The sequence below is a fragment of the Phocoena sinus genome, chromosome 6, assembly GCF_008692025.1.
Source record: "Phocoena sinus isolate mPhoSin1 chromosome 6, mPhoSin1.pri, whole genome shotgun sequence".
Classification (NCBI taxonomy): Eukaryota; Metazoa; Chordata; class Mammalia; order Artiodactyla; family Phocoenidae; genus Phocoena; species Phocoena sinus.
Genome location: NC_045768.1, coordinates 88,424,774 through 88,444,952, shown reverse-complemented (window position 1 = coordinate 88,444,952; position 20,179 = coordinate 88,424,774). Strand labels below are relative to the sequence as shown.

The 20,179-nt window shown below is 37.8% G+C and overlaps 1 protein-coding gene across 4 annotated transcripts in view; it reads left to right on the top strand.

Moving 5' to 3' along the window:
• CDC14B (cell division cycle 14B) overlaps positions 1-20,179 on the top strand; it is a 99,395-nt gene that overhangs the window by 55,480 nt on the left and 23,736 nt on the right. For all 4 annotated transcript variants that reach the window (XM_032635299.1, XM_032635300.1, XM_032635301.1 and 1 more), the window contains exons 5-6: positions 12,777-12,853; positions 18,494-18,560. In XM_032635299.1, coding sequence (XP_032491190.1) covers positions 12,777-12,853; positions 18,494-18,560 — 144 coding nt within the window. The remainder of the gene's footprint in view (positions 1-12,776; positions 12,854-18,493; positions 18,561-20,179) is intronic.

Below are 20,179 nucleotides of genomic sequence, written 5' to 3'. Positions count from 1 at the left end.
GGGTGAGCAGTTAACACCAGAGGTTAGAAAGTAGTAGCCTGCCAGTTTTATGTAACTCAGAGTATTTATAATTAGTAGTTTGTTTTTGCCAATGTTTACAAATGAGGTGTCTTTATTTTAAATATTCAAGATTTTTGCTTTGTCTTAAAAAAGTCCCTGCCACTCACATAGAATATATCCATGTGTGCTTATACCCAAGGCCAATTCCCTCACGTTTATTAGTCTGGCCTTGGTAAAGATGTGTTTGCTACTCTAGAGTTCCAGTTTCCTTTTACCTAAATTGAGCATCATTATACCAGCATACTATACATACAAATAAAAGTAATTTGAGAAGTTAAAACTATTGAAATATAAGGCTGTCTGAATTTTTTAGAGAGATTTATGCTTTTTTTTTCTTACTGGTATTTGTGCAGGAGCTGTGAGAGTGATTTTATCTTATTTACTTACTTTATCACATAAAATTGCTTATTATATATAATCTTTTCCCTGTTCACCTTTTTTATTCAGCAGTTGAATCTTTAAGCCTGTTTCCAACTTGCATAGATTCATGAAAATTCTATGTTAATCTGGATAGAGTGATTTTTTTAAAAAAAAGATCAATCAAGTTCTTGGCATTGGGATGACTGTGTCATCTGGCTGATGTGAAAATAATTAAATATGGGAAACGTTGTGAGATTTCTCCATGAAGAATAACTGAAAATAGTTTACCGAAGTGAGAGAGTGGCATGGACATATATACACTACCAAACGTAAAATAGGTAGCTAGTGGGAAGCAGCCGCATAGCACAGGGAGATCAGCTCCGTGCTTTGTGACCACCTAGAGGGGTGGGATGGGGGGCTGTGAGGGAGGGAGACGCAAGAGGGAAGAGATATGGGAACATATGTGTATGTATAACTGATTCACTTTGTTATAAAGCAGAAACTAACACACCATTGTAAAGCAATTATATGCCAATAAAGATGTTAAAAAATAAAAATACTGGGCTTCCCTGGTGGCGCAGTGGTTGAGAGTCCGCCTGCCGATGCAGGGGACGCGGGTTCATGCCCCGGTCCGGGAGGATCCCACATGCCGTGGAGCGGCTGGGCCCGTGAGCCGTGGCTGCTGAGCCTGCGCGTCCGGAGCCTGTGCTCCGCAACGGGAGAGGCCACAACAGTGAGAGGCCCGCGTACCGCAAAAAAAAAAAAATAAAAATAAAAATACTGAAAATTCTGTCAAAAAACTAGTTTACTGGTTTATTGGGTTGGAATTTAAATATCCTTTGTTATACTTAACTCTGAGATATGATGACTTGTGTAATTTTTAAAAAAACATTTTTACTGGAGTATAATTGCTTTGCAATGTTGTGTTACTTTCTGCTGTATAACAAAGTGAATCAGCTATATGTATACATATATCCCCATATCTCCTCCCTCCCACCCGCCCCATGCCACCTCTCTAGGTGGTAACAAAGCACTGAGCTGATTTCCCTGTGCCATGCAGCTGCTTCCCACTAGCTATCTATTTTACATTTGGTAGTGTATGTATGTCAGTGCCACTCTCTCACTTCGTCCCAGCTTACCCTTCCCCCTCCGCATGTCCTCAAGTCCATTCTCCATATCTGCGTCTTTATTCCTGTCCTGCCCCTAGGTTGATCAGAACTTTTTTTTTTTTAAGATTCCATATATATGTGTTAGCATACGGTATTTATTTTTCTCTTTCTGACTTACTTCACTCTGTGTGACACACTCTACCTCCATCCACCTCACTACAAATAATTCAATTTTGTTCCTTTTTATGTCTGAGTAATATTCCATTGTATATATGTGCCACATCTTCTTCAGCCATTCATCTGTCGATGACACTTAGGTTGCTTCCATGTCCTGGCTATTTTAAATAGAGCTGCAGTGAGCATTGTGGTACATGACTCTATCTGAATTATGGTTTTCTCAGGGTTTATGCCCAGTAGTGGGATTGCTGGGTCATATGGTAGTTCTGTTTTTAGTATTTTAAGGAACCTCCATACTGTTCTCCATAGTGGCTGTATCAATTTACATTCCCACCAACAGTGCAAGAGGGTTCCCTTTTCTCCACACCCTCTCCAGCATTTATTGTTTGTAGATTTTTTGATGATGGCCATTCTGACCCATGTGAGGTGATACCGCACTGTAGTTTTAATTTGCATTTCTCTAATGATTAGTGATGTTGAGCATCTTAATAGATGTGCCTCTTGGCCATCCGTACGTCTTCTTTGGAGAAATGTCTATTTAGGTCTTCTGGCCACTTTTTAATTGGGTTGTTCGGTTTTTTGATATTGAGCTGCATGAGCAGTTTATATATTTTGGAGATTAATCCTTTGTCAGTTGCTTTGTTTGCAAATACTTTCTCCCATTCTGAGGGCCATCTTTTTGTCTTATGGTTTCTTTAGCTATGCAAAGGTTTTAAGTTTCATTAGGTCCCATATGTTTATTTTTGTTTTTATTTCCATTTCTCTAGGAGGTGGGTCAAAAAATATCTTGCTGTGATTTATGTGATAGAGTGTTCTGCCTGTGTTTTCCTCTAAGAGTTTTATAGTGTTTGGCCTTATTACATTTAGGTCTTTAATCCATTTTGAGTTTATTTTTGTGTATTGTGTTAGGAAGTGTTCCAATTTCAGTCTTTTACATGTAGCTGTCCAGTTTTCCCAGCACCAATTATTGAAGAGGCTGTCTTTTCTCCATTGTATAGTCTTGCCTCCTTTATCAAAGATAAGATGACCATATGTGCGTGGGTTTATCTCTGGGCTTTCTTTCCTGTTCCATTAATCTATATTTCTGGTTTTGTGCCAGCACCATACTGTCTTGATTACTGTAGCTTTGTAGTATAGTCTGAAGTCAGGGAACCTGATTCCTCCAGCTCTGTTTTTCTTTCTCAAGATTGCTTTGGCTATTCGGGGTCTTTTGTATTTCCATGCAAATTGTGAAATTTTTTGTTCTAGTTCTGTGAAAAATGCCATTGGTAGTTTGACAGGGATTGCACTGAATCTGTAGATTGCTTTGGGTAGTAATTTTCACAATGTTGATTCTTCCAATCCAAGAACATGGTATATCTCTCCATCTGTTTCAGTCATATTAAATGTCTTTCATAGTGTCTTATAGTTTTCTGCATACAGGTCTTTTGTCTCCTTAAGTAGGTTTATTCCTAGATATTTTATTATTTTTGTTTCAGTGGTAAATGGAAGTGTTTCCTTAATTTCTCTTTCAGATTTTTCATCATTAACATATAGGAACACAAGAGATTTCTGTGCATTGATTTTGTATCCTGCTACTTTACCAAATTCATTGAATAGCTCTAGTAGTTTTCTGGTAGCATCTTTTGGATTCTCTATGTATAATATCATGTCGTCTGCAAACAGTGACAGTTTTACTTCTTCTTTTCTGATTTGGATTCCTTTTATTTCTTTTGCTTCTCTGATTGCTGTGGCTAAAACTTCCAGAATAGTCGTGAGAGTGGGCATCTGTGTCTTGTTCCTGATATTAGGGGTAATGGTTTCAGTTTTTCACCATTGAGAACAATGTTGGCAGTGGGTTTGTCATATATGGCCTTTATTATGTTGAGGTAAGTTCCCTCTATGTCTACTTTCTGGAGGGTTTTTATCATAAATGGGCGTTGAATTTTGTCGAAAGCTTTTTCTGCATCTATAGAGATTATTTTATGGTTTTTATCCTTCAGTATGTTAATATGGTGCATCACATTGATTGATTTGCATATATTGAAGAATCCTTGCATTCCTGGGATAAACCCCCTTGATCATGGTGTATGATCCTTCTAATGTGCTGTTGGATTCTGTTTGCTAGTGTTTTGTTGAGGATTTTTGTATCTGTGTTCATCAGTGATATTGGCCTGTAGTTTTCTTTTTTTGTGACATCTTTGTTTGGTTTTGGTATCAGGGTGATGGTGGCCTTGTAGAATGAGTTTGGGAATATCCTCCCTCTGCTATATTTTGGAAGTGTTTGAGAAGGATAGGTGTTAGCTCGTCTCTGAATGTTTGATAGAATTCACCTGTGAAGCCATCTGGTCCTGGGCTTTGTTTGTTGGAAAAATTTTAAACACAGTTTCAATTTTAGTGCTTGTGATTTGTCTGTTTATATTTTCTATTTCTTCCTGGTTCAGTCTCACAAGTTTGTGCTTTTCTAAAGGTTGTGCTTTTCTAAGAATTTGTCCATTTTATTGGCATATGGTTGCTTGTAGGAGTCTCTCATGATCCTTTGTATTTCTGCAGTGTCAGATGTTACTTCTCCCTTTTCACTTCCAATTCTGTTGATTTGAGTCTTCCCTTTTTTCTTGATGAGTCTGGCTACTGGCTAATCAATTTTGTTTACCTTCTCAAAGAACTGGCTTTTAGTTTTATTGATCTTTGCTATTGTTTCCTTCATTTCTTTTTCATTTATTTCTGATCTGATTTTTATGATTTATTTCCTTCTGCTAAATTTGGGGGGTTTTTTTGTTCTTCTTTCTCTAGTTGCTTTACATGTAAGATTAGGTTGTTTATTTGAGATTTTTCTTGTTTTTTTTTGTGGTAAGATTGTATTGCTATAAACTTCCCTCTTAGAACTGCTTTTACTGCATCCCATAGGTTTTGGGTTGTCGTGTTTTCATTGTCATTTGTTTCTAGGTATTTTTGGATTTCCTCTTTGATTTCTTCAGTGATCTCTTGGTTATTTAGTAGCATATTGTCTAGCCTCCATATGTTTGTATTTTTTTACAGTGTTTTTCCTGTACTTGATATCTAGTCTCATAGTGTTGTGGTCAGAAAAGATACTTGATACAATTTCAGTTTTCTTAAATTTACCAAGGCTTGATTTGTGACCCAAGATATGATCTATCCTGGAGAATGTTCCATGAGCACTTGAGAAGAAAGTGTATTCTGTTGTTTTTGGATAGAATGTTCTATAAATATCACTTAAGTCCATCTTGTCTAATATGTCATTTAAAGCTTGTGTTTCCTTATTTATTTTCATTTTGGATGATCTGTCCATTGGTGAAAGTGGGGTGTTAATGTCCCCTACTATGATTGTGTTACTGTCGATTTCCCCTTTTATGGCTGTTAGCATTTGCCTTATGTATTGAGGTGCTCCTATGTTGGGTGCATAAATATTTACAGTTGTTATATCTTCTTGGATTGATCCCTTGATCATTTTGTAGTGTCCTTCTTTGTCTCTTGTAATAGTCTTTATTTTAAAGTCTATTTTGTCTGATATGAGAATTGCTATTCCAGCTTTCTTTTGATTTCCATTTGTATGGAGTATCTTTTTCCATCCCCTCTCTTTCAGTATGTATGTATCCCTAGGTCTGAAGTGGGTCTCCTGTAGACAGCATATATATGGGTCTTGTCTTTGTATCCATTCAGCCAGTCTGTGTCTTTTGGTTGGAGCATTTACTCCATTTACACTTAAGTTAATTATCAATATGTATATTCCTATTACCATTTTCTTAATTGTTTTGGGTTTGTTATTGTAGGTCTTTTCCTTCTCTTGTGTTTCCTGCCTAGAGAAGTTCCTTTAGCATTTGTTGTAAAGCTGGTTTGGGGGTGCTGAATTGTCTTAGCTTTTGCTTGTCTGTAAAGGTTTTAATTTCTCCTTCGAATCTGAATGAGATCCTTGCTGGGTAGAGTAATCTTGGTTATAGGTTTTTCCCTCTCATCACTTTAAATATGTCCTGCCACTCCCTTCTGGCTTGCAGAGTTTCTGCTGAAAGATCAGCTGTTAACCTTATGGGGATTCCCTTGTATGTTATTTGTTGCTTTTCCCTTGCTGCTTTTAATATTTTTTCTTTGTATTTAATCTTTGATAGTTTGTTTAATATGTGTCTTGGCGTGTTTCTCCTTGGATTTATCCTGTACGGGACTCTCTGTGCCTCCTGGACTTGATTGACTATTTCCTTTCCCATGTTAGGGAAGTTTTCAACTATAATCTCTTCAAATATTTTCTCAGACCCTTTCTTTTTCTCTTCTTCTGGGACCCCTATAATTCGAATGTTGGTGCATTTAATGTTGTCCCAGAGGTCTGTGAGACTGTCCTCAATTCTTTTCATTCTTTTTTCTTTTTTCTGCCCTGCGGTAGTTATTTTCACTATTTTATCTTCCAGGTCACTTATCCGTTCTTCTGCCTCAGCTATTCTGCTCTTGATTCCTTCTAGAGAATTTTTATTGCATTTATTGTGTTGTTCATCATTTTGTTTGCTCTTTACTTCCTCTAGGTCCTTGTTAAACGTTTCTTGTATTTTCTCCATTGTATTTCCAAGATTTTGGATCATCTTTACTATAATTACTCTGAATTCTTCTTCAGGTAGACTGCCTATTTCCTCTTCATTTGTTTGGTCTGGTGGGTTTTTATGTTGCTCCTTCATCTGCTGCATATTTCTCTGTGTTCTCAATTTGCTTAACATACTGTGTTTGGGGTCTCCTTTTTGCAGGCTGCAGGTTCGTAGTTCCTGTTGTTTTTGGTGTCTGCCCCCAGTTGGTGAGGTTGGTTCAATGGGTTGTGTAGACTTCCTGGTGGAGGGGACTGGTGTCTTTATTCTGGTGGGTGGGGCTGGATGTTGTCTTTCTGGTGGGCAGGGCTGTGTCCAGTGGTGTGTTTGGGGGTATCTGTGTACTTAGTATGATTTTAGGCAGCCTCCCTGCTAATGGATGGGGTTGTGTTCCTGTTTTGCTAGTTATTTGGCATGGGGTGTCCAACACTGGAGCTTGCTGGCCATTGGATGGAGCTGGGTCTTAGCGTTGAGACAGAGTTGTCTGGGAGAGCTCTCGCTGATTGATATTATGTGGGGCCAGGAAGTCTCTGGTGGTCCAGTATCCTGAATTTGGCTCTCTCACCTCAGAGGCTTAGGCCTGACACATAGGCCAGAGCACCAAGACCTTGTCAGCCATATGTCTCAGAAGAAAAGGGAGAAAAAAGGAAAGAAAAAAATAATTAAAAAATAAGTAAAATTATGAAAATTTTAAAAATTAAAAAAATAAAAATGTAAAAGTAATTTTAAAAAAAAGAGCATCCACACCAATAAGCAAATCCACCAATGATAAGAAGCGCTAAAATCTGTACTAATATATACGTATAAATCAGAAACAAGTCAGTCGCAGACAGCATACCCCAAGTCTACAGTTGCACCCAAAGTCCACCGCCTCAATTTTGGGATGACTCGTTGTCTGTTCAGGTATTCCACAGATGCAGGGTACATCAAGTTGATTGTGGGGATTTAATCCACTGCTCCTGAGGCTGCATGGAGAAATTTCCCTTTCTCTTCTTTGTTCGCGCAGCTCCTGGGGTTCAGCTTTGGTTTTGGCCCCATGTCTGCGTGTAGGTTGCCCTAAGGCTTCTGTTCCCGCCCAGATTAAAGCAGCGGCTGATTAGGGAGCTCTGGCTCACTCTTGCCGGGGGAGGGAGGGGTATGGTAGTTATAGTTGGAATGCAGGGCGAGCCTGTGGCGGCAGAGGCCGGAGTGACGTTGCAACAGCCTGAGGTGCGCCGTGTGTTCTCCTGGGGAAGTTGTCCCTGGATCACAGGACCCTGGCAGTGGCGGGCTGCACAGGCTCTGGGTCAGGGTGGGCTGGGGGGGCTTGCACACAGGATTCTTGGTGGCCTCAGCAGCAGCGTTAGCATTTCATGCCCGTCTCTGGGGTCCGAGCTGATATTTGCGGCTCGTGCCCATCTCTGGAGCTCGTTTAGGCGGTGCCCTGCGTACTGTGGGCAGACAGGGAAGGAATCCCCTCTCCTTGCGCACCCCGAAGCAATGGTCTCTTGCCTCTTAGTCAGTTCCAGACTTTCTTCTGGACTCCCTCCCGGCTAGCTGTGGCACACTAGCCCCCTTCAGGCTGTGTTCATGCAGCCAACCCCAGTCCTCTCCCTGGGGTGTGACCTCTGAAGCCCGAGCCTCAGCTCCCAGCCTCCACCCGCCCCGGCAGGTGAGCAGACATGCTTCAGGCTGGTGAGTGCTGGTCGGCACCAATCCTCTGTGTGGGTATCTCTCCGCTTTGCCCTCTGCACCCCTGTTGCTATGCTGTCTGTCCTTCTAGGCTCCGAAGCTTCCCCCCAGCCCATCCCCGTCTCCACCAGTGAAGTGGCTTCCTAGTGTGTGGAAACTTTTCGTCCTTCACAGCTCCCTCCCAGAGGTGCAGGTCCTGTCCCTATTCTTTTGTCTCTGTTTTTTCTTTTGCCCTACCCATGTACGTGGGGAGTTTCTTGCCTTTTGGGAAGTCTGAGGTCTTCTGCCAGTGTTCAGTAGGTGTTCTGTAGGAGTTGTTTCATATGTAGATGTATTTTTGATGTATTTGTGGAGAGGAGGGTGATCTCCATGTCTTACTCGTCCAACATCTTGAAGGTCCCCCTCAATGTTTTGGTTTTTTAAACTCTACCAGAGGCTTCTCTAAGTACATAGATTAAACTTCAAAATGTTCTGTGGGAGAATAGAAATGAGAAGTACATGTCTAAATAACTGGGCTTTATTATTTTGAGACCTGAATTGTCAAGATTAAAACTATACATGATCAAGTTGTGATCTTTTTGTTTCAGTCCACTAATTTATCCATTGCTACTTGAGGCTCTCCTAGGTTTTGAAACATTGATCAGCAATTCAAGATCAGAAGTTTTCACAGGGCTGGGTTAGGCAGATGGTAATTTTTTAAATGGGGGCAGTGGAATCCTAATGGCTACAATATTGTTCAGCAAAAAAACAAAACAAACAAAACCCCACAAAAAACAAAACCAAGAAAGTTTGTGTCATGACTTTGAAAAGCACTACCAACTTCCTAAGTATTTTCTATCCCAGTATTTTATTTTTCCTGTGAGATTGCCTTTTGCTCCTTCAGAGAGATTCCTTACCCTGGAGAGAGACAACAGGTTCTCCTTACTCATGTTTCCTAAGCCACGGGACTTCCTTACTTTTACATCTCTGCACTTGTCACATTTTTAAAAACTTTATCTACTTTCAACAAACTGAAATGATCAATTGCTCACTCTTTACTGTGTTACTTGCTGTATTACCTATTGCTGCCTTACAGATTACACCAACACTTAGTGACTTCAAACAACAATTAATGTTCTCTGAAACAGTTTCTGTGGGGAAGGTGTTTGAGATTGGCTAACTTGGGGAGGTCTGCTTCTGGATCTGGCTGGGCTGCAGTCATCTGAAGGCTTGACTGGGGCTGGAGGGTCCACTGCTCAAATGGCCCATTCACATGCCCAGCAAGTTTGCACTGGTTGTTGGCAAGGAGCCTCAGTTCCTCGCCACATGGGCTGCGCTCACAAAACAAGAACCTGATTTTCTTGGAGTGAGGAGTCCTAAAGAAAGCAAGGCAAAAGCCACAACGTCCTTGTGATCTAGCTTCAGGTGTCACACTCTACCATTAATGCAGTATCCTATTCTTCACACAATGGTGACCTATTCATTGAGGGTGGAAATAGCAGAAGATGAGCATCGTTGGGGCTGTCTTGGAAGCTGGCTACCACAGCTATTTAGGATCTCTCTTGTTCATCTCTTGTTGTTTTCTATTTTTGGACAGCAATGTGCAATTAGAGTGGCCATTCTATATATATGGCTTTCATGAAAATACACTAAAAAAATTTGAGAAGCACATAGCTTCCAAATTGCTGGGATCACACTGATGCATCATAAAATCTCATTGATTTAGAGTTTACTAATTTGAGAACTAATATAGGAGCCATTTTAAGGGTTCTTCTCAAGTAACAAATTTATAATAATTTTAATGGGGAAGGGCTTTTGACTAGAGAAGATGAGTGGGTGTAAAATTAAGAATTATAGATTGTTAGCAAACATTTCTTTGATTGTTATATGTCTTAGTCCTTTTGGGCTGCTATAACAAAATACCAGAGGCTTATAAACAACAGAAGTTTATCTCTCACGGTTCTGGAGCCTGGGAGTCCAAGATCAGGGTGACAGCATGGTCCAGTGAGGGCTGTCACATGGTGGAAGGGCCTAGGGATCTCTCTGGAGTCCCTTTTATAAGATACTAATCCCAATCATGAGGGTTTCACTCTAATGGCTGTCTCCCAAAGGCCCCATCTCCTACTACCATCACTTTTGGGAGGTTAGGATTTCAACATACGAATTTTGGATGGGACAGAAACATTTGGACCATAGCATTATGTAAAAAACTTATTCTGAATCTGTAAATTTCCTTCAACTTATTACATTGTACTTAAAATCTCTATGTATAAGCATTCCCCAGTTGGGTTTAAAGGTTATGTTTTTAAAAAGTTCATCACTAGGAATATAGGTTTTGTTTCTCCATAGGAAAAAATGTTACATTTTTCTTGGGTTCTTTGAACTGAACTTGTATTCCAAGACTAACCCACAAGTATTTAATGTATTAGAGACTATTTCTGTTTTGAAAGTTAGAAGGAAATAATACCATTGCAATTTTAGTAATTAAAGAAACCAAGGAACTGCAATCTTGAGTTGGAGGAATTGTCTTTCACCTGGTGCTTAAGAAAAAGTTTATATAATTTGAGAGAATTTCGTATTAGAAATTTAGGGAAAATCTGAATGAGGTTTCTGGATTTCATTTAATTAATTTATTTAAGTTATGTATGTATATACGTACATCAGTGAATCAAATCCTATTCTTACCCTCATTGGCCTCAAGGTATTTTTTTATTTGGTTTTATTTTGTGTTTTTGTTGTTGTTTTTTAGAGGAAATTTTTTGGAGGAGTCTTGCTAGGAAGACCTAAAATAGAATGGAGAAATGAAAAGGCTTTCCTAAAGTTATTCATTAAGTCTTAGAAGAGAAAGGAAGCAGGTTGGAGACTAGAAGAGAAGGAGTAAATGTAGAGAACGGGGCAGGGGGGCACTAGATTTAAAAGACTTTTTAGTTTTTCTTAAAGGAACTGTTATGCTCTATTTCCAAATAAAGAGTAAGACAATAGAAAGTCAATTGATAGATTGATCCTTAAAAGATCTAAATAAGTAATATATAGATAAATATAATGTTGAGTGCAATTATAGATGATTTTGATTAGTTAATTCATGATAAATTACAACCTTCTCTGAGTCAGTAATATTGTACTTTGAAAATTTGTTTGATACTAGGTAAGAAGGCATTCCTTTGTTCTTGGGATTGATTGTTCTTTGTGGGTTTGTATGCTGCTATAGATAAACGTTAGAAGATTCTGTATAGTTAATTATAGTTCTGTATTATTAGAGTAAATGGGATAAAATCATTTTCAGAAACAGGGTAAACATTTCCATTTATGAGTCTTAAAACAAAATTGGTAAAATGCCGTCTGGAAGCTGACTTGTTTTAAGATATATCCTTCTCTAAGTTTCAAAGATTCTTGCTGGATCTTTGATTTTTATAATTTTTCTTAATCCAATGATATATTTGTATTAACTTTTTATCAATTATTTTAAAATTTCCTATTATAAGTAGATTTAAGTTCAATGAATTAAGGATCGAATCTGAGTCCATATAAAAGGTATTGGGTTGGCCAAAAAGTTCATTTGGTTGTTCTGTAAGATGGGATGGAAAAGCTCAATGAACTTTTTGGCCAACCCAATATGAATCTGGAGTTACAATGAAACGTAAGACATGGGTTCTTACTTCAGAATTTTGTTGAAGAAACAGCTCATTTATATAAATTTAAGTAATGGAGATAAAAAGTTTGTAATTAAAATTTTTAATTATTTATTTTTACTGGTCAAAATTTAAAGTATATTTTCTCCCAAAGTAAGCTTAAGAATTGAATTGAATTTGAGTAATAATATGTGTGCCAAATCTAATGCTTGTGGCCTCTCTCACCCCTTGCCTCCATGTATGGGTGGAAAATGTCCTGCCAGAAGAAGATTCTGAGTTGGAAAAAGATGTGCCTTTGGATAGAGTGAGGGTCAGAAAGTCCGAGGCAAACTTAATGGGGGCTGGGGGATGACTTATTTAGGGGGATGACTTATTTAGAGGGATGCCAGTGGACATTCTCAAGCTCCAAGTTTCTAGAACAGGTTGCTTGTGAGGAAGAGGAGGGGGAGAAAAGAATGAGACCAGTAAAATACTTCTGCAGTACTGGAAATGAGAAGACAGTGGAACAACATCTATGAACTGTTGAGAGAAAAGGACTGCAGACCTGAAACCATATACATAGTCCAGTGTCAGGGCAGAAAACAAGATACTTTGGAAATACAAAAAGGTCCACCAACTGTGGACCTCAAATGCTGAAGAATCCACTTGAAGTATTCTACCAGATAAAAATGGAAGCATAACGTAGTTCTGAAGATAAAAGAAGCAAATGACAATAGTAAACAAATGAAGTTTTATAGGAAACCCGTACAATATTGTACGTTGTTAAATCTAAATGGATGGAGTTAATAAAAATATTTGTCCTGATTCTATGTTGCTCTCATCCTCCCCCCAGTCCCAGTCCCAGTCCATCCCCTATCCCCATCTCCCACACACTTCTTTACTATCATTTCGGTGTATCTTTAGAAAGGACATGAGGTCAAAGCATGTGCTCAGTCTAACATCTTGATTTAGAAAATCTGTTCTTGAAATGCTCTACTTCTTACCACAAAAGGCTGTTGTAAAAAGTTGTTGGTCAGGGCTCTGCAAGCAGCAGAAACCAGCTGTGACAGCAGATTTAAACAAAAGGGGAATTCACTGACTGGGTAGTGGGCAACTCATAGGATCCTTGGGAAGGCTAGAGAATCAGGCTCAGTTGATTGGCTAAAGATTGTACAAAGCTTACTTCTCAGTGACAGTACTATATCTTTATTTAGAAGTAAATTGCCTTTTTCTTCTCTCTTCAAATGTAGGTTATATATTTGGGGAAAACTCCAGAAGAAGCATATAGAATATTAATGTTTGGAGATACATCCTATATTCCTTTCAGGTAAATATAAGAATGTTATGGTAGATTCATTTAATCAGGCCCTTGCCAGAAATATCTTGGTGTAGTTGTTTCTGAAAAAAGACCTCATAAATAGTTATTTTGAGGTGGGTGCAAATAACACCATAGATCTAGGTTACTCAACAGTGATGCTATTGACATTTTGTTGGGGGGTGGTTGTCCTGTGTACTGCAGGATGTTTGACCGCATCACTGGCCTCTGCCCACTAGATGTCAGTAACACCTTCACCCCAGAAAATTAATTGTGAAAGCCAAAAATGTCTCCAGACATTGCCAGATGTCTGTAGTGGTGCTAGTGGTAGTAGTGGTGAATTGCTCCGACATGAGAAGTCAGAACCACTCTCACTGATGGAAACTGTGCTTTGTAATCAGATGAGAATCCTGGAGTTATAGTATGCAAAACTACCGTTTTCCAGTACTGCGGAGTTTTGGTCCTGAGGAGTTAAGAAATAAGTTTTTCCCAATAATCAGGAGTTACTTCTGGGGCAGAAACGAACCCCCTATTCCTAGGGACACAGCCAGCAGAAATAGTGGGTGAGGTTGCTAATATAGCACCACTACTTGAAAAACCAAAACGGCTGTGTCATAGAGGTGGTAGATAAGTAATGTCTTTATATAAGTTAATGACATCCTCATCCTTATGTCAAAGTTACCAGGTGATTGTGTTGAAGATATTTTGAAAAAAAAAAACCCAAAAACTTGTGTTTTTTTTTCTTTTTTTAAAAATCAAATGAAGTTCTAAAAGTTGCTCTTCCTGTTTATCAAAACACTTGACTTAGCTGTAAAATTAAATACTTGTATGGTGCTTAAGTATAATAAGTGTGTGAAATGATTTTACTCATTGCATACTGTATTGAGAATTTCAAATATTGCAGCATTCTTCCGCCTGCAAATTAGTTAATAGTTTTAGAATTGTTGCATATACCTCAAATGCCTGATTTTGAAGACGTGGGCTTGCCTTTAAAGGGGAGGTTATGAACCTGACTTAATTGTGGACAAGTTTTGGGGTGAGTGCCCCTAACCTTATGCAGAATCTGTCTCCTTCTTAAATAACTCTGTAGGACTGTCCATGGATTTACTCCATGAATTAGAGATTTTTGTTAGGATAGTCTGCAGAGTTCAGTTGTATATTGCACTAAAGACTGCATGTATATTAGTGATTTAGCCAATTAGAAGAATTGCTTTGGACGCTGTATCACTCTGCCTTTCTTCCTAGCTCAGAGATCATCTTAAGTATTCTTTTTGGTGGGTAGGAAGGGATGAAGGTTATTTTCTAAACTGGAGAGTGCTCCATTTTTCTTCTCAACTTATAACAGCAACCGTATACTTCCTTCAGAAGAAGTGATTGTGTTTGTGGTCCCTGAGTCATAGGCACATTGCTGTAGTGATAATTTTGTTCTACAGAACTCTTCTTTTATAATAGTAATCCTTTATAATAGTGCCATTCTTAAATTTTATAACGCAAGGTCCTGAAACAGGGATAAGCTTACACATTTCACATAATCTAAGTAAGGATCCATGAAGCATTGTTAATATAAGAGAAGTTTTGTGTTAATTTAAATACAGGGATCAAAAATAGAATAAATGTTGTTTACTGCTGTACTCATGTTTAACTTCTTAAAGTTTGGCACTGAAAAATGTAGTTAGTTGCTTCTGGTTCCAGGAACAAAAATCATTAATTCTCTAAAAAACAGGACTTAGCTAGAAGCAGTTCAGGTTTGTGAAATTTGAATCTCTTTAGTCATAGATGCCAGACATTTAATGATTCTCCAAGTGTGGCCTGTGAACTAGTGCCAGTCTGTGAACTTTTTGTTACCAGCTTGTGATAAGTACAGGAATTGCGAGTAAGATTTTACAGACTTTTTAGCAATTTAATAGACTATTTTTATGTCTGTGGAATCAAATAATAGAAGAATTTAAGCTTGTATTTATGTGTTTTTTTCCTTCCATTTTTGTAATAATTCATTTTTACTTACAAAATAAGATTATTGCATTATTGTGGGTATGTAATAGTACAAATATTATTGTATTTTACAAAAGTATCAGCCTTTGACAGATTTAAAAATCTGTGCTTCACCACATTTTACTGTTCTGAAGAACTTACTTATTGAGAGTAGGCGGGTGGTCCAGTGGTTCCCTGGTGGTACAGTGGTGAAGACTCCACACTCCCAATGCAGGGGGCCCAGGTTCAATCCCTGGTCAGGAAACTAGATCCTGCATGCCGCAACTAAAAGATCCTGTATGCCACAACTAAAGATCCTGCCCGCCGCAACAAGGATCCCACGTGCTACAACTAAGACCGGGCACAGCCAAATAAATAAATAAATATTTTAAAAAACCCAAAAAACAGAAAGTAGGCAAATCAGGATTAATAAAACCTGATAATATTTTGACAGAAATTACACTATAGTCTTTTATCTTTGCCAATTCAAGAGCATAGAATAAATATAACTGCTAACAAGGGATTGTGCAAGAATAGTGTTCACTTGTCTTTAATAACTGCTTTTAGGCTCATAGCAATATTTAATTAGATGTAATTTAAGTTACATATAATACTTCAACCACTGAGTTTAAAAAAATATTTATATATGATTTCTTAATGAGTTATATTAGATATTTCTCTACCTGTCTACCTGAAAAAAAAGTATAAAATATAGTTAAACATTTTCTTAATACTTTTGGATCATTGTTATATGAAGAGCATATACTTCTGTTCTTTGGTATTACCTATAATACTCCTTGCTTCTTAATTGGTTTTTTTTGTGTGTGTTTTTTTGGGTTTTTTAGTGGGGAGGGCTCTGTTCTTTATTTTCTTGAGAGGTAGTATTGCAGAGCTGCTAATAGCTTGGCTATTGACATCAGACAGATGGGAGTTTGACTCTCCGTTCTGCCACTAATATCTCCGTGGTTCTTTACAAATGTGAGCCTTGGTCTCTTAGTCTATAAGTGGGAATGATAGTAGGATCACCCTAATGAGGTGTGAGGATTAAGTAGCATCCTGCTTATGAAACACTTGGTGCCTGATCCTTAGATAACATCTGTTAAACATTCATGTTTTTTTCCTTTTAAAAACCATGTATAACTTAGACACAATTAAAAACTCTAACTCCTACGTGGACAGAACAATAAACTCCTACATATTTACATGTAACTACCATCCAGTTCAAGATACAGAAAATTGTCAGCCCCCGTGAAGATTCTCTTCTGCCCCCTTTCTAAAAGTGTTTCTTATCTTTTAATGTCATATAAATGGAATCATACAGTATACATTTTTGGAGAGCTGGGATCTAGTGTTTTAAATATATAATGTCTGTGAGATTTATCCATATGATGGCAGGTGTTAGTATCAATAGTTTGTCTTATTTTTATTGCTTTTGTAGCACTCCATTCTATGAATATACCACAGTTTGTTTGTCCATTATCCTTTTGATGGATGCTTGGGTTATTTGTAGTTTTAGGCTGTTATGAATGCAAGCTGCTCTGAAAACTGTTATTTTTTAAACTAGTATTTGACATTGTTTTGCAGTTTCTAAGCAATATTCCTTTATTGATTCTCATCTGCTTTTCCAAGTTTGTTAAATGATCTGTGACAAGGTTTTCCCCCTCACAAAGGCTTATATCCAGATTCATAGTGCTAGTTTACCATTTTGAAGAAGTCTGATTGCTAGGGTGAGAGGAAGGAGGTGTGGATGTGTTTAAAGTTGGAGGTGTTAACGAAATAAACATGAGTGAATAAAGAAAGAGTCTTGTCTCTTCAGATAATGTGGCAGAACTTTATCCAAGCTCAGATCAAAGCTTGACTAGGGCAGGGCTTGGCCCACAGTAGGTTTATTCAAAGTTATGCATTGAATAAGTGCATCAAGTTGTCACAAAAACTGAATCAACATGCCTTTAACTTGATTGGAAAAGAATTATCATAGGTTAAGAAGATAATAATCATAGCTAACTGAGGAGACATGGTGAAAAACATTGGGATGCAATTTGAGAGTTCATCGTCTTTCCACTGGTCATTTTGATTTAGACTAAACTACTTCATTTTCCTACCTTAGCTTCTTTATCTTAGAAACATTCCTTATTCCATGAAACAATTACTTGTACCAAACATTATTTGTGTTGATCCTGTAAGTCAGTGGTTCTTAAACTTGAACGTATATCACAAGAACCTGGAGGACCCAGCCCTACCCAGCAAGTGGGGTGCATGTTGGTGCTTCTTGCCCAGGGAGTATATTCTGAGAACTAATGCTGCAGGTCATTTTATTTTTCTCCTTCCTGAATATTGCCAGTAAGCTATTGGTCAAAATCATTTTCTCGGTTGCATTGAGACCTTTCCTAGCTTTTGGAAGAGCAGCATTTAAATTCAAAAGCTTACAGAACAAAAATGGCACGTTGTAAGGCCTTGCATCCAGTCCTCATGAAGCCTAACATATACCAAAGTAAATCTAACCAATTCAGACAGTAATGTCTAAAAGTGTCTTAGCTAAAAAGGATGCCCTTTTCTTTGATGTTAATGTTGCTATAATAATCTATATTCTTAAAGTTTGTACAAGAACTAAACATTTTTTAACGTGCCTTAATTTTTCAGGTAAGTGAATTACAATGTGAAAGCCCAACCACGGCAGGCAATTAATTATGGCTCCAGTAGCAGCCTGGTTCCACATAGGGACCAAATGAGTACCATTCTGATAGGCACAGTTGCTTGGCATGCCTAGAATGATCATAATAAAATTCATTTTTATCTTGCCTAATTCTTAAAATTTTCACTTTGTAATGAAATGACTCAAATTAGCCAAAAAGGAGAAGCAGGTGGGAATGGAGGAGTACCTTATTTTTCTGGACAAAATCTTAACTGACATAAGACATTTGTAGTAAGATTACTAACAGGTGTTGATGCAGTGTTGCGGGGGGGCTGTCTAACTTAATTTTAAGCTTAATTTCTCCAATGTAGAGTGATTCTCCTAACAGTAGTTGACTCCTTAGTTTCTGTGGTTTTATTGGTACTGTTGTCCTTTAAGAACCAGAAAGAAGTTATCCAGTTAAATTTTTAAAAAGTATAAGAGCATAATGAGAGGAGCAAAATGCTTTTTAGCTTGCGCCTATTATTTCAAATATTATCTTGCTTTCCAAATTTTTTTTGCTACGTGGATGGAGATAAACACACACACACATGCGCACACAACGTGCATATACAGAATCAAAGAGCAGTCTTTCCTGCCAGCAGTTTGACACAGTATTCTCCAGTTGGAAGAAAAAGATCAAATGCCTTTCCCTTTTGAGGGGAGGAGTACATACTACTGAGAAGTTGAACTCAGGAAGGAACTTTTGAAGCTCAACTATTAAAGCCAAAAACAGTCTAGACAGATCATTTGAAATTTAAGGTGTGGTCATTATTGATCCACATCTATCAAACAGTATCTACTGGAATAGGTAGAAATTACAATGAACTGTCTAACAGTGACTTATCCTTTGTTTAAAAACCAAAAGGCAAGAATCCTTTGTGTTTTTTTTGAGACTGATCCTGAGTATGTGTTTGATTTTAAATTCTAATCAACTTTGTCTTGAGATAAGTGTACAGCAGAAAATTAAATTAACTGAGCTATGTATTTCAATACTTTTGGAATTTCAGAGATGCTGCCTATGGGAGTTGCAATTTCTACATTACACTTCTTGACTGTTTTTATGCAGTAAAGAAGGTAAGTGACTCGTAGGATACACCCAGTGTTGTGCTGGAGAACTTAAGTACAGTGCAAGGAAGACAGGCCTTCTTCCCCAAAGATCTTCCAAGATGTATATGATGTGAGAGGTATCCCGTTTCCCTGCCAACATTAGAATGACACTAAACTAGAAAACAGATTATTCTGAATCTGAGTGCTTCTGTGCATGAGTTGGGGGAAAAGCCACTTGAGCACAGGGAACAATAAGAAACAGTTTTGTAATTAGGTTCTAAATTCAGAATTGGTTTTGAATGTGTTATGATTTCAAAGAAAAACAAGAAGTAAATAGGTTACTGGTTTCTAAGTTCTCTTTGATTTATGTATTTTATGGGTCTGATTCCCATCAATTCTGTTTACAACAGACATTTCTATAACACAGTAACTGTCAAATACTTTGTTTTTGTATCTTCAAGCATTCAATTTCTAGTTCAACAGAAGTATTTGAGTAGCCCATTAGTTTGTTACTAGGTTTTATATAATACTAAGTATAGGTCACTACTGCTTTGTCAAAGCTATTTAAAAATAACTCCTGTGTTTTATAACCAGGGCTACTTGCTGTCTTTGACTCCAGGGGACAACCGTCATACCACATTCTAAATAAACAGGGTCCCCTGGAGTCATGGGATGCAGCAGACCCTGGTTATAACACTCACTCCCTTAGGTATACTTCTTGAACATCAGGGCCGTGCAAGAAACTAGAATTGTCAGTCAGTAGCCCTTGGATCAAATAAGCCTTCGAAAACATCTCAAGTTTGTGTGACTTGTATTTTCAGAGGCACAAGGAACCCAGGTTTACTTTCTTGTATAATGGAACATGGTGGCTTTCTGAGAATTTTGACAGAAATTTTAGGGGTTAAACTGAGAGACTTAATTAGTATACAACTTCAGAAATTAATTATTATATCTTTGTTCCTATATAAGGCAATGAGGATGGACCTTAATTTTGGGACTGAGTCCAGCAGCTCTGTGGTGAATGGAGCTGATGGAGGTAGTTGCTGCAGGCTCTGAGACAGCTCCATGAGTCCACAGTTTAGGCAGGTCATGGGCAGAGGAGGTGATCAGGAGATGGGGAGACAGTAGGTATAGATGACCCCTTCTAGTTACAGTTACAGTCCTTGCCAGATGGACCCCAGGGAACTGCTGATGTAGCCAGGCATACTTGTCCTTGATCCTAGGGCTCCCTTCTCTCTGCTCCCAGCACCTTTAAAAAAAAAAGAAAGAAAAGAAGAGGAAGAAACACTTATGAGAGCCTTGGAGATGGTCTACTATAACATTGGCTTTGTTTTTATCAGATGTTATATCCAAAGTTTAATTAGCTATAACTACAGATCAAAGATTGCTTTTTTCATGCTACATTTAATTTTATTCAAGAGACAACAGCTTCTGATTTTACATTTAAACATTTTCTGTTTGTGACTGATTTTGAATATTATTGTGTATTTGAAATTTTTATAAATGTATCAATAACTATGTCTTGATTTTAGTAGTTTTTTTTTAAGTGCTACTTCTAATAGGGTCTCCTTATGAAATTCAAATAATAGAAATTCCCTGCAAACTGATACATTTTATGGTATCATTCTGTTATTTTATTGTGTCAC